Genomic DNA, 12531 nt, shown 5'->3' on the forward strand with positions numbered 1-12531 from the left:
CACCAGCTCTGGTCCCTTCGTAGGTTGTCTAACCATGATGAGTGTTTCTTATTCTGAATGATCACTAAAGCCTTTTTTCTTCCAGCCAAAGCAGTATTTGAAAACAAAAATGGATGGGCATTTCAGGAGCAGAGCCTGTGGCGGCTTCACTTTCTTCTGAGGGCTGAGAAGCGCCTAGAACGTGGAGTGTTTGGAGGCTGGGTTGGCCCTTTTTGAGTACAGGTGTCATTGGCTAGGGGCTGAGCTGCCCATAGAGTGCCGCTGGGGTCTAGCGTGGAGCCACGTGGGGATACCTGGAGCCCGGCACTCTGCAGCAGGGACGATCCCTGCCCTATTCCTGCACTCCTTTCCCAGCGTGCTGTCTGCAGCTCCCATGGCTAACAGCTCCTTCCAAGAGCTGTCACTACGCTCCCATCTCCACTCCCCACTTCTAAAATCAAGCCTTCGGCAAGATCCCTAAATGAGGTGAAGCCGTCACCATCGGCCCTGAAAGTGAACCAGAGAGGCATTGCCCCAGAGGTCACCAGGGTGAGACCCTTGTAGCAAGAGGTTTCAGCACTCCCTTCAAAACCCATTGACAGTGCCCTGCGATGGAAGGGCCTTGACCTCCCAAAGATGGAAAGCTTGAGTTCTAGGAGTTAAGGAATGGGCTTGGGATAAGGGCCAGAGCCTCCTTTCCCTGTAACTCCTAAGCACCACTCAGGCAGGTGGACACCCAGGGAGTCCTGGAAGCCCCTCATCTTCCTACCTTCCGAGACCTCAGGTAGATAACTGCCACGACCACACTTCCGACCACACTTCCGACAGCCCTGGGGAAGCTGCGATTTGGAACAAAGCACCCCCACTGTGATCTGCCCCATCTACCCTGACCTGAATTGCACTCCTCCTCTTCCCTCTGGGGTGGGCAACCCCAGAATTCACGAGTGTCAATCAAAGTACCCCACATTCCTCTGGTACCCAAGTAAGCTGCTAAAAGCATTCAGGGATTCTGCACGCCACCATTTATTTAGCAAATCTTTTAGCACTTTTTATACTAGATGGCAAGGTAATAAAAAGCATGAGAAAGGTATGTAGCCAACTAACAGTCATCCTAAGTCCCTAGCTTGGGGGAGTTGCTGGATTCTCACATCACCATGAGACCTGACACTGGCTCCTGAGAACAGCTCAGAACCAGTTATTAGTGAACAAATATAAATAAAATACCATTCTCTGTGTAGAATTGTCCCAGAAGCCATAGGGAGTTGCAGGGGACAGGCAGGCATGGTCCCAGCCCCTGGAAGCTCACACTGGCTTGCCAGGCCACTCTGATCTGATTTCAGGCCATGAAAATGCAGCTTCTAGGCACAAGATTCTCCGAGCACCCTCGTATATTCCCTTGGATGGAACGGTGCATTTATTCTTCCTGTATCAAAAGTTTGTTGAGTGCCCACAAACACAAAGCCTCCTGTGGGGTGCTGTGGGGGATTCAGAGAGTAGGAGCCAAGGGCACGTCTCTCAAATGGCCGAGAAGATGAGACACATAGGCAGATAACCACAGGTGGGCTCTGGGGGGCAGCCCCAGCCCATCCCAGGCTACACCATTTGCCGCTTTTGAGTTACGGATGAAGAATAAGGCTTACACTGACACTTGGCCTGCTGGAACCGTCAGGGTTTTCACGCTCCTTTTGGATAAATGTCTAGTGCCCTTGGCATCTTATATATCCAGCAGGTGTAAGTTTTAGGTCCTAATTTGGCAGTATCTCTGAGACTCTCTTCCTCCCGTTTCATTCACCAGTAACTCGATGTCTGAATCTGCTAGTCATCACTATGTTTGGTTTCCCTAATGAGTGAATGGTCAGTCTTCCTTGTTGCCCTGTGTGGCTGCTAAGAATGCTTTTTAGAATCATGGAGATGATGTAGACAACTTCCAAGGTCAACTCTCCTTGTTTACAAGCCACGTGAGTTCCCAGACAGAGACAACATTTTCTTTCGTGCAGGTTCTTGGCTGCACTGGGGATCTTGTCCTGTGAAAGAACTGTATCATCTTTTCCCAGGGAAGTCGACCCCAGCAGATTTGGAGATTAGCCAGCCTATTGGTTCCAGGGATGGGAACTTCCAGAGATCGCTCACTGCATCCTCAGTTCAGACTACTGAAGACATTCTCCACTTGAAAATGTTCACATCATGTTGAAAAAGTCAACCAGTGTCCCTCCCTTTTTTCTGTGCCTGCAGCTACGGATACCCTGGATTTTGACTTCTGCTCAACTCTTTTTTTTTTTTTTTTTTTCCCCTCCAGGTTTGATTCTTTCCTTAAAGTATACTTTTAAGCAATGTTCTGGTTATCCCACAGAGACTCAAAAAATTATAGAAGTGCCCTTAACTGCTAAAGAACAGCCTAGAAAGGACCCTTACTTACTGATCCTTAGGAGATCTTGGCCAGGTTGACCAGTTGAGCAGCAGGCTCTCTCAGCAGCGTTTGGAGCCAGCCTGAGAGTTGGCATCTGTGCCTCCTCCACCCTTCTCCCCACTTTCGTCCTATTTATTATCAGATAAATCCTACCCCACCCCCACCCCAGCTCGAAGAGCTGGCATCTTCTTGCCTTGTATGGGGCCTTTGGCCACTAGAAGCTTAGTTTTTTAGTCTTTTTCTGCCGTAGTTTCACAGGATGAAGTTGACTTGGGTTCTTTGAACGCAGGTATTTGGTTGAGATAGCCTACCTTCAGATATACCTGTTAAGCTCTCACCAAGAATATGGCAATTTTAAGAGTTTCCTGGTGGCTCAGCAGGTTAAGGATCTGGTGTTTTCACTGCTGTGGCTCAGGTTGCTCCTGTGGTGTGGGTTCTATCCCTGGCCCTGGAATTTCTGCTTGCCATGGGCATGCCCCCCCAAAAAAAGGATATGGCGATTTTAGATTCTTTAGGGTGAGAGTTGGCTGTACTTGACAATAGTAGGCAAAAGATGCCTCCGTGTAGATTCTTGCTGTCAGTGACGGAGGGAGGAAACGTGATTGGTGGGTACTACGCTGTCTTAGATAAAGTCTTTGGACTCTTGTTTTGAAGAGAAAGTGAACTCTGAACCATCTACTTTCAAAGAACATGAGCAGCCTAATAGGACAGCATCTAATTCCAGATTTGCTTTAGATACTGCCCAGAACTCCAGAGAAGAGACCCCCACTAATGGATCATGAGGACAGGCATAACTGAAGGTTCACACCCCTTTTAAAAACTGAAGCCTTTGAGCCTGCCCATCCCCGACCCTCACTAGGTCACTGACCTACTACTTCTGCCCTTGCCAGCCTGCTGCTTAATTATAAATGTCTTCATTTAAGTAAAAAAGAATTTTGTACAGTCCAGAGATACAGAGTCAAAGAAATAACTCCCTTAGCTGGAGTTAAAAAGTACCAAATGAAACTAAGTTATGGATGGTTCCTTTTTTTCACCTCAGAACACCCTAAGCTGGGGCTCAGCCCATCTGTAACCACCACTTCCCAGTGGAGGGAATTTAAGAATTGTTGGTGGGAACATCTTAACCTCTCCCAGGAGCTGCAGTGCAGTGTGAGGAAAGACCGCTCTGAGAAACGCAGAGCGCAGACCTTCTAACTGAAGGCATTTCAGGTCCGGTGCCCCCGAGGAGCTCCGTATCTCTCTCAGGCGAGGCCCAGGCAGACTTTGGTGTCGTGACAGGATGAGCACAACTGCTCTGCGAGCTCTGGTAGAATATGGTGAATTTACCTCTGGAAGAGCAGGAAGGCCTATGACCATGACTCTAGGCCTAGAGACCAGACTGCTGCTCCCCAGCACAATATATGCCCCTCCAGACTGGTCAGATACCATAATCTTTATTGGGATTTCGTCATCCAGCCTGCCGTGGGGGAGGTGCCCTGTCCGTGGAAGAAAGCGCTCTGGCCTGGGAATCAGCAGTGTGGGTCTTTCATCCTGACTCCTGAACGGCCAGTGGGAACACTGGGCACCTTCTTGTGTATGGGTCTCAGGTTCCTCATTGATAAATCCAAATGTAAAAATTCTTCCAGGAACCCTACCAGCTATGATTCTGATGATGAAGGTAGTAGGACACTGTCCCAGGAAGGAGAGACCTGAGGCCAGTTCTTTGGGGGCTGTTCCAGAGATAAATAATGAGGATTACAAAAGAGAATATGGATTCCATTGTCCAGACCCACCCGAGTTCTCATGGCCACGAAGGAGTCAGGGTTTATAGTTAAACCTGGAAGGGGCATTGTAGTTAAAAGTGAGAGGATTACTTAGGTGAGTCCTCATGGAACCACAATTCTGTCCAGAAGTTTCTTGGTGGGAACTGCAAGGGCAGCTGTGGTAATTAATATGTTTCCTTGTTGATGTAGTAACTCATCCGATTCTCCAGCAAATGGTTTCTTGTCGACCAGGAGTAAGAGAACTTGTCCCTGTTGGAAATCCATGGTGAATGAGTGGAGGAGGGGGCAGCCTGTGTGGAGTGTGTGTATTTATCTGTATTCTTTTCCATAGGTACCATTAAATTTGTCTGGCTTAATTTAATGGGAACTTCTGGGACCTGCAGAGACTATAAAGGGCGAGGGTAAGGTTTTTGTCATCTGTTCAGGCTCCTCTCCTTCCAATGGAACTTCCTCATTCTCCCTCTCCCTCCGGCCTCTTCCCTTTGCCAACTTGTATGTCTGGTCCGCGCCCTCTCTCGACCTTCTCTTCCCTTTGTGTTTTTTCTTCCGCCTCTCAACCACCTTTCCTTCCAGGTCGTTTGAGTCCAAGTTGAAGTAGGCAGCTGGTGTTACCCACTTCCTCTTCCGGGGGGAGGGGCCCCGTCTGTATAATCAGTGCTAGGGGCTTTATTCTAACACTCTGGAACCTCTGTTTTCTTTTTTCTTTTTGTTTCCTTTTTTGTTTTTGTTTTTCTTTTCTGTTTCCGTGTAGGTCTCCTTAGTCAGCCTTATAGCTAATGCCCTGGGCTACTCGGAACTAGGTGCCATAAAGTCCCTTAGGACCCTAAGAGCTTTGAGACCCTTAAGAGCCTTATCACGATTTGAAGGGATGAGGGTAAGATACCAAGAGCAGCTGATCCTTCTGCATGCCAATGGAAACTGTTTCAGCATGCTAGAACTGATCACGTGGTGGAAAGATCATTCAAACACAAACTCTGTGATGCAGCTGCTGATTTGATCCTCCACTCCTCCCCCGCACCTGCCCCGTGCGAAAGGGAGTCGCCTTCAGCTGCCTCATCACATTATTATCGCCCCCCCCCCCCAACAACACGCCATCGCAGAACATGTTAACATTGGCTACTCTCATTGGCCTGGCTTACCTGTAGCACTTGGGGCGGCTTTCTGGGCTGTTGATTTAATAGGGAGAATCACCAGGTGCAAAGAAGGGGAATTATAACCCACGGACCCGCTGAAAAGCAGAGGCCACAGGCAGGGAGAGTGCCGTGTAGGGGCGTCAGCCAGGAGGGGACTGTGGCCTCGGAGTCAGAGAGACCAGCTGAGAAGGGGCTTGAAGACGGGATGGCAGGCCTGCAATTGGGGACGGAGCAGAATTTGGCATGGCCCCGGGAAAAGAAATGCTTTTCTTTCTATTCTGATTCCTCTCATTGCACCTTGTTGTTCTCAGCCCAGTCCCGTAAGGACTGGCAGCCTCTGTCTGATAGCAAAGCTTTCCTCCTCACCCCCTACGCCTCTGCCCACGCTGTACGGTCCCCTATCCTAACACTGTCAAAACCACAACCAGGTACGATGTTAGATGACTGTCAGCTAGTTCTCCTGAAATTTCTCAACACCGGCTATGCCTGCTTTGCCGATCCTCCACTCAGATCCAAACAGTGCAAGGTGCTGTCACCCTGCCAGCTTAGAAGTAAGGCTCCCTCTTTTGGTGCCTTTTTGCTGTCTCTTTTGGTTTAAAAACTGTCCATGTGTGCACCCACACACAGACACCCAAAAACACAAGTCAGTTTCCTAAAATCAAACAACCAACTGGCTTTTGGTGGTAATAGTTGTCCTGTGATAATCAGAGAGGTCTGTTATACTTAACGAGACCAAGAAAACTCATTTTAATTCAGGTGTTGAATACATGCAGGAGAGCAAACCAGAGGATGTATTTTTAAATGTGCAAATATTGGAATGTAAGAATAAGAAACTCTTGCGGCAGTCCGCGTGAAGCCAGACTGACGGGAGAAATGAGGTACCAGGACGGCGCCACTTCATTCAGTCCCCTCTGTGGTCTCTGGCCACTGGCCCCTGAAGCCACCCACACCTGTAGAGGAAATGAAAATTTCACTGGGACGTGGGAATTTCATGTTATTACAGTTTACTCAGGGAAGTGCTCTCTGCAGGAAATTTGCATTTCTCCTGTAGCACAGTCACAGTTTGGTTTACTAAGTTTGGTAAAAAGCTTGGTGAACGCTTTCTGCAGCCCACCTGAAACCATCTCTAGGAAGGTCAGTTCCACAGCAGCATAAATGTAATTTAAAAAACAAAACTTAAGAGAGTTCCCGTCGTGGCGCAGCAGAAATGAATCTGACTAGGACCCATGAGGACACAGGGCCACCCCCTGGCCAAGCTCAGTGGATTAAGAATCCGGCGGTGCCTTGAGCTCTGATGTAGGTCGCAGACGCAACTCGGATCCCGCGTGGCTGTAGCTGTGGTGTAGGCTGGCGGCTACAGCTCTGATTAGACCCCTAGCCTGGGAACCTCCATATGCCGCGAGTGCAGCCCTAAAAAACCAAAAAACAAAAACAAAAAAATTTTGGGATTCTAAGTCTTGGTCCCACAAGACAAGAGAGATTTCAGAATGTGTACGGTCAGGTGGTTGTCATGCTCGGAGCCAATTTAAGGAGAGACTGTATTGCAGAGGGCTCAGTGTTTGGGGTGTCCGTGGGGTCACTGAAAGTAGGATGAATATGCTCTTTCCTCCTCCCACCATCCCACTTTTTTCAGAAGGGGTTAGTTAGATTTTTTTAATAAGTCATACTGGTTTTGTTACAGAGTTGATAGTCCATTTTGGTGATTGAAAATTGAGAGCTAAAAGAAGGCTGTTGAAGGCAATAATTGCAACGTTGTACCTCAACTCAGTAGCCTGTGATCCCCCACCTGCCCCACGAGGGGTCTGGATCTCCTAAAGGGAGACTGCTGATACCCAAAGAAAGCCTAAAATAAGATGCCCACCTGACGCCTGCTACCAGCTTTCGCTGTCTGGGTGCCCATTCCTGCCAGCCCCACTCTGAGGTCCTCACAGACGGACCCGCTGCCACCGGTTCTTTGACAAGGAAATGATTTGAACAGTCTGAACACAGGAGCGGTTCTGGGGGCCGCGCCTCTTCCCTTGAGCTCTTCCTCATTTCCTCACCTTTTCCTGGACTTGCAGTTTCCATTTCCTCAGAACTTGTCAGCCTTCAAGCAGTTTAGGAGCCCAGAGGGTCCGGGGTGGGTGACCAGAAGCGCAGAAATTGTTATGAAAAGCATTAGGAAGTGAAGGTTTTTTCCAAATGAGTTAATGTGGGCAAGAACAAGTTTGAATCCATAGCTGGGTTTTCAGACAACATTCAGTTAGGGAAGCTCTGGTAAAGGATGTCCCCTCATTTGGTTGGCTGCAGTCAGCGACAGTGCAATCCCTCTTGCAGGGGCTGGTGATAAAAGCTCAGGACCCGTCCCTGTCCAGCAGTCTTGCAGCCTTTCTATGCAAGAACAACTGCCGGAAGGAAACAGTGAATTTGCCTACGTTTATAGTGAGTCCCCCAAGGACGGGATTAAGCACCTCCATTTTACTTAAATGTTAACGCTTCTACAGGGGTGTGTCTCCCACTTCTTGTGAATGCCAACACTTGAGAGATTACCCTTAGAAAACTTTAAACCAGAAGTCTTCTCCACCATGAATGCAGATGGGCTCAACTGTCACTGTGCTGCTCCAAAGACAGGCTCAGACCTTGACTTGAGAGGGGACACAAGGCCCTCGCCTGTCCTGGGACACTGCCTTCAGTCTCTTCCTCTCCTTCCTCAAACCAAAGACCAGGACACCGAAACACTCATGCTATCGGCAAAGGAATACTTGACGTAGTTCTTTGCTTTTCTCTCCTCCATAGTAATCTTCACTGAAGGATTTGGCTCCGCTATTAAATTTTCGAGGGCACATGATAGTAATGCTATGAGACATGCATGCATTTTTGGTGATTGTCAGTACGTAGTTGTCCATTAAAGCCATGTTCCCTCTGCCAGATATTAAAAGCTGTTTGACAGATTGTATAATATTTCATGAGCAGTAATGTTTTAGGCATTGTAGAGAAGATAAAAACGCTGAAAGAATCAGTATCCACTGGAATTTTTCATCAAATGAGATTTGTATCAATCGCTAAATATAAACTTCCGTTGAAAAAAATAACTTTATAGGTTGCTAGATCCTAGCTTCAGGTGATATTTCTGTACCTAACTTTTAACAGGAATGAATTTCATCATATTAAAGGTGATGTAGAATAACCTGAGTTAGGAGGGAGAAGAGGACATCCAGGTTATTAAGTCGCTCTCCATAGAAACTCGAATTATCATTTATGTATATATATCTCTATAGTGTGAGAGCTCCGCATAAGAAAGCATGGTTCTTGCCCTCTGGCTGCTGAGCATATTAGCTAATGTTCACAGCAAGTGAATCAGTAAATTTCATCAGCTTTGTTGAGTGTTTTATTCCTGACAGGAAGCTAAGGAGTTTTTCTTTGGTTATAATGAAAAAATACATTTCATTATAAACAAAAGTAGGTTTACGCCTTATCAGTACATTGGTGTTTGTAGGATTTTTATGCCATACATATCAGAGAACAAGGCCCAGTAAATACTTTTGTGTATTGATTCCTTTGATCAGATTTATAAGAGTACAAAGAAATCCCCTAGACAACTAGCTAATCATTCTTCCTGCTGTGAATATTACCACATATTTAACTGTCACACACAGACACTGCAGGACAGGTTAGACAGGTCGCCCGAAGAGTTCCTAGGGAAGGCGTATGCTGAATTGAGTAAAAAGCAACATCTCTAGGTTCCAGATCTTTGGGGCCCACTTCGCTGTTGCACACCTGTGATGATCTAACAGGTCACCATCTCTCACCTAAGCTCTGTCACAAAAAGCTGTCACATAGACTTAAGCCTTTGAAACTTTACTTACCCTACCCTCAACTTTTGAGAAATAATGATTCCATTTGTGGGTCATCCTCCTTTTGCCTATCCTTCCGCACATTTCCTTGCCTTGTAGTGCTCCTCCCATCCAAGGGTGAGAAACTGTAGACAGAGGAGGTAAAATTCAAATCTAATCATCTGACAAGTCTGGTAACAAATAAATATAAATATCAGTCTCCAAAATAACATTGGGGATTTTCCAGGCTTCAGATATTCTGCCTTTCCTTGCTCAAAGTCATGAACAGTGGAAGTATAATTATTTTATACCAGTGGCAGAGCTATTAGGTCTAGAAGAGCTTTCTTGGTCTAAGAATTAACACATAACTGCCTCTCAATCTAAAGGCCTTTGTACATGAATTGGAGAAACGCAAAATGAATATTTTAATCTAAGGAAGAGTAACTCCTTAGCAGAAAATCATTGCCTTTTTTATATAGGACAGAACAGCCATGTGTTCGTTGAGTGACATTGAAATCTAAGGCAGAAAATGAAAACCTGATTGCAAACCGGGCTCAAATTAGAGCTCAGAGCTGCCCCCTGGTGTCCCTTCTACAGCACAGCCCTTTCGGCCCCTTCTGTGCTGTGCTCAGTTGGTCTGTCTTCTCTGCACTGAAAAAACGGATCAGGAATATGGTGACACTTGTTACCTCCTTCTAACAAAATATTAAAAGACTTCATCTATATCCAGGGACTTCATTTCCATTTATCCTCCTAGGATGCTAGAAAAAGGAAGAAACATGCTTCCCATTTTAGGGTCGCCTTTCTGGACCTTAGGAGTCCTGCTAAGACAGCAGGAAGTGAGAATCAAGGCAGAAGTGAACACCAGCTTTGCTTCTTGCCCCATCACCTGAAATGCTATTTTTGTAAGCATTTGGAACTCCCCTGGTGAATACTGCCACCGCAGTGGAAGTGCTGTCTAGCTATTCTCATCTATATTGCGAAGCAAAATCAAAGTTGAAAACAACCCCGAAACTTTGATTCCCAAGGGTTTCTTTTCCTTTGCTTTTTTTTTTTTTTCCTTTCATTTCTGGGCTTACTGTATTCAGAGATTTTTAACCATATGCCAATTTTTGGGTTTCAAGAGCAGTGGTCTAACGCAAACTCCAAAATACTTAAGTTATTCCTTTTTCTAATAATAATATCGTTGAGTCAAGTCAAGCCCTGACTGAGCAGAGAGACATCAGCATTAGCCAATAGGGGCAACTCCTAGATCTAGAAGCCTACAAAGTCAGGAGAAAAAAAAAAAAAAAAAAGGCTGAAGTAGAATAACTAACCTTGTGTGAAAAACACATCTTTTCAGATTTGATTGTATACTGTTTGGTAGAGGGAATATAGCTTTTTTTTTTTTTCTTGAGCCTGCAAAATATGCATGCTCAGCTATTGCCTGAAATAAGATAACTGGCCTTGCATAGTCATACAAGAGACTTTATGTACATTGAGTGATTCACTGCTAACCCCAAAGAGTAGTTCTCTGTGATTTTGAACAATCATAGCTTGCTTTGCAGAGGGGGAATGTCTGTTGAAAGGCAACTAGTGAGCTTGAAGTCACTCAGATTTTTCTTCTGGAGGCATATTTTGAGTTGGTGAGGAGGGAGTCTAGACAACGAAGTAATTTGGGGGGGCCTAAGTTGATGCCTAGGAAAGAGACCTGGCTCAACTTGGGCAGAGGAATTTGCATCCAGTGAAATAAATTTTAAATTTTTAGAATTCCTTCATAGTTTTAGAAAAATTTGGTCCTGTTTATGGATCTGTCTGGTTGCCCTAATTCCAAAGGAATGTTTCCATAATGGGAACAAGCCACACAATGTCATTCCCCTCCTGGAAATCAAAATTGTACTCGTGCTGGTACTTCTTCCGGACACTCAGCAACCTCCCCCTTCCAATGCAGGTGGTGGTGAATGCCTTGGTGGGCGCCATCCCCTCCATCATGAATGTGCTGCTGGTGTGTCTCATCTTCTGGCTGATTTTCAGCATCATGGGAGTGAACCTGTTTGCGGGAAAGTACCACTACTGCTTTAATGAGTCTTCTGAGATCCGATTTGAAATTGAAGATGTCAACAATAAAACTGAGTGTGAAAAGCTCATGGAGGGGAACAATACGGAAATCAGATGGAAGAACGTGAAGATCAACTTTGACAACGTCGGGGCAGGATATCTGGCGCTTCTTCAGGTGGTAAGGAGTGCTGTTTTCAGTCCTATAAAATCCAGGCGGCCAGCAGAAATCTCATTTGGTTCCTTCTCCCTGTGTCCAGAATCAGGATGACTCTTAATAGGTCAGAAAGCTGGTATCATTTCCCAGACCAGTTCCCAGGAGACACCTTTTCCTCACTCAAGGTGAGGAAATAGTACCTCACTCAAGGGGATGTCTCGTGTGCTCAGAAGCAGAGTTCTGCTTAGCAGCAGACAACAATTCCTGAAGCATGATAAAGATGCAGAGAGCTCTCTCTCTTTCTCCAGGATGGAGTATGTAGTTAACGAGAAAGAAAAAGTAAATAAAGAAGGTAAGTGCACAGGCCCCCCGCCGCCCCCCCGCCAAAAAAATGACAGCTGAGCAATCCTACGTAACAACTCCGTGGAAGTTACCTAAGCGATGTGACAACTATGGCAGTGCTGTGACGCTGTCCTCATGTCAGCTCAACCCCAGAGAGAGGCCTCAAGTTCATGTATCACAGCCAGAGGCGTAGCATTCCATCCGGTCTGCTTCTCTCTCCCTCTGGCTGATCTGTTTTGGAGTGTTTGACAAGACATTATGATGCGATGACATCTCCTAGGCTTTGGAACTGAACATATGGTGGTTTGAGCCACACTCTGGTATTTCTTGGATATGTAACCTTGGACCAGTTACTCCATGAGTCTGTGTCTTCATCTGTTAGATTTGAGTAATGACACCTTGCACGATGGTTAGGTTGCATGATGGTTAACGAGATTTGGGATAATTTATCAGCATCTCTGAGCACAATGCCTGGCACATAACAGTGCTTGATTAAGTACAGCAGTGTCTGCATCTTATAGGTGTTCAGAGTATGAAATGTGATGATGCAGGGGAAGCTTTCAACTTGGTCTTGCATGTAGTTAGCACTTACCGTTGGCTAGGAGAAGGCGGCGGAGTACATGGCATCAGCAGTGGTTTATCCCACTCCAGAGGTCCTTTGTTGTTCTCTCCCAGTTCAAGAAACCGGACCGGCAGGTTCATCAGTTCAGTTCAGTTGAACCTGAAAGGGAGGCGGGGGGTGGGGGGGGCGGTTTCAGGAAACTAGTGCACATCAACCAGCCAAACACCGTACTGAGTCCCTACCACGTGCAAGACACTGCGCTTGGCACTGCTAGGGCCAAAAGATGCACAGAGAGCTGCCTGTGCCCTGAAAAATACTCAGAGCCTGGTTGAGTAAATAAAG

At 46.3% G+C, this 12531-nt stretch overlaps 1 protein-coding gene across 15 annotated transcripts in view; it reads left to right on the forward strand.

The window, feature by feature from the left end:
* SCN8A (sodium voltage-gated channel alpha subunit 8) overlaps nucleotides 1-12531 on the forward strand; it is a 192699-nt gene that overhangs the window by 166911 nt on the left and 13257 nt on the right. For 7 of the 15 annotated variants that reach the window (XM_084955570.1, XM_084955571.1, XM_084955573.1 and 4 more), the window contains 2 exons: nucleotides 4901-5023; nucleotides 11025-11309. In XM_084955570.1, the coding sequence (XP_084811696.1) occupies nucleotides 4901-5023; nucleotides 11025-11309 (408 nt within the window). Of the gene's footprint in view, nucleotides 1-4480; nucleotides 4551-4900; nucleotides 5024-11024; nucleotides 11310-12531 lie in introns of all 15 variants that reach the window. The other 8 variants (XM_084955576.1, XM_084955574.1, XM_084955575.1 and 5 more) reach the window with 2 other exon arrangements.

The sequence above is a fragment of the Sus scrofa genome, chromosome 5 (genome assembly GCF_054392235.1).
Source record: "Sus scrofa isolate SSC_HxYL_T2T_F1_AM1 chromosome 5, Sscrofa_HxYL_maternal_Yorkshire_Landrace_v2.0, whole genome shotgun sequence".
NCBI classification, from domain to species: domain Eukaryota; kingdom Metazoa; phylum Chordata; class Mammalia; order Artiodactyla; family Suidae; genus Sus; species Sus scrofa.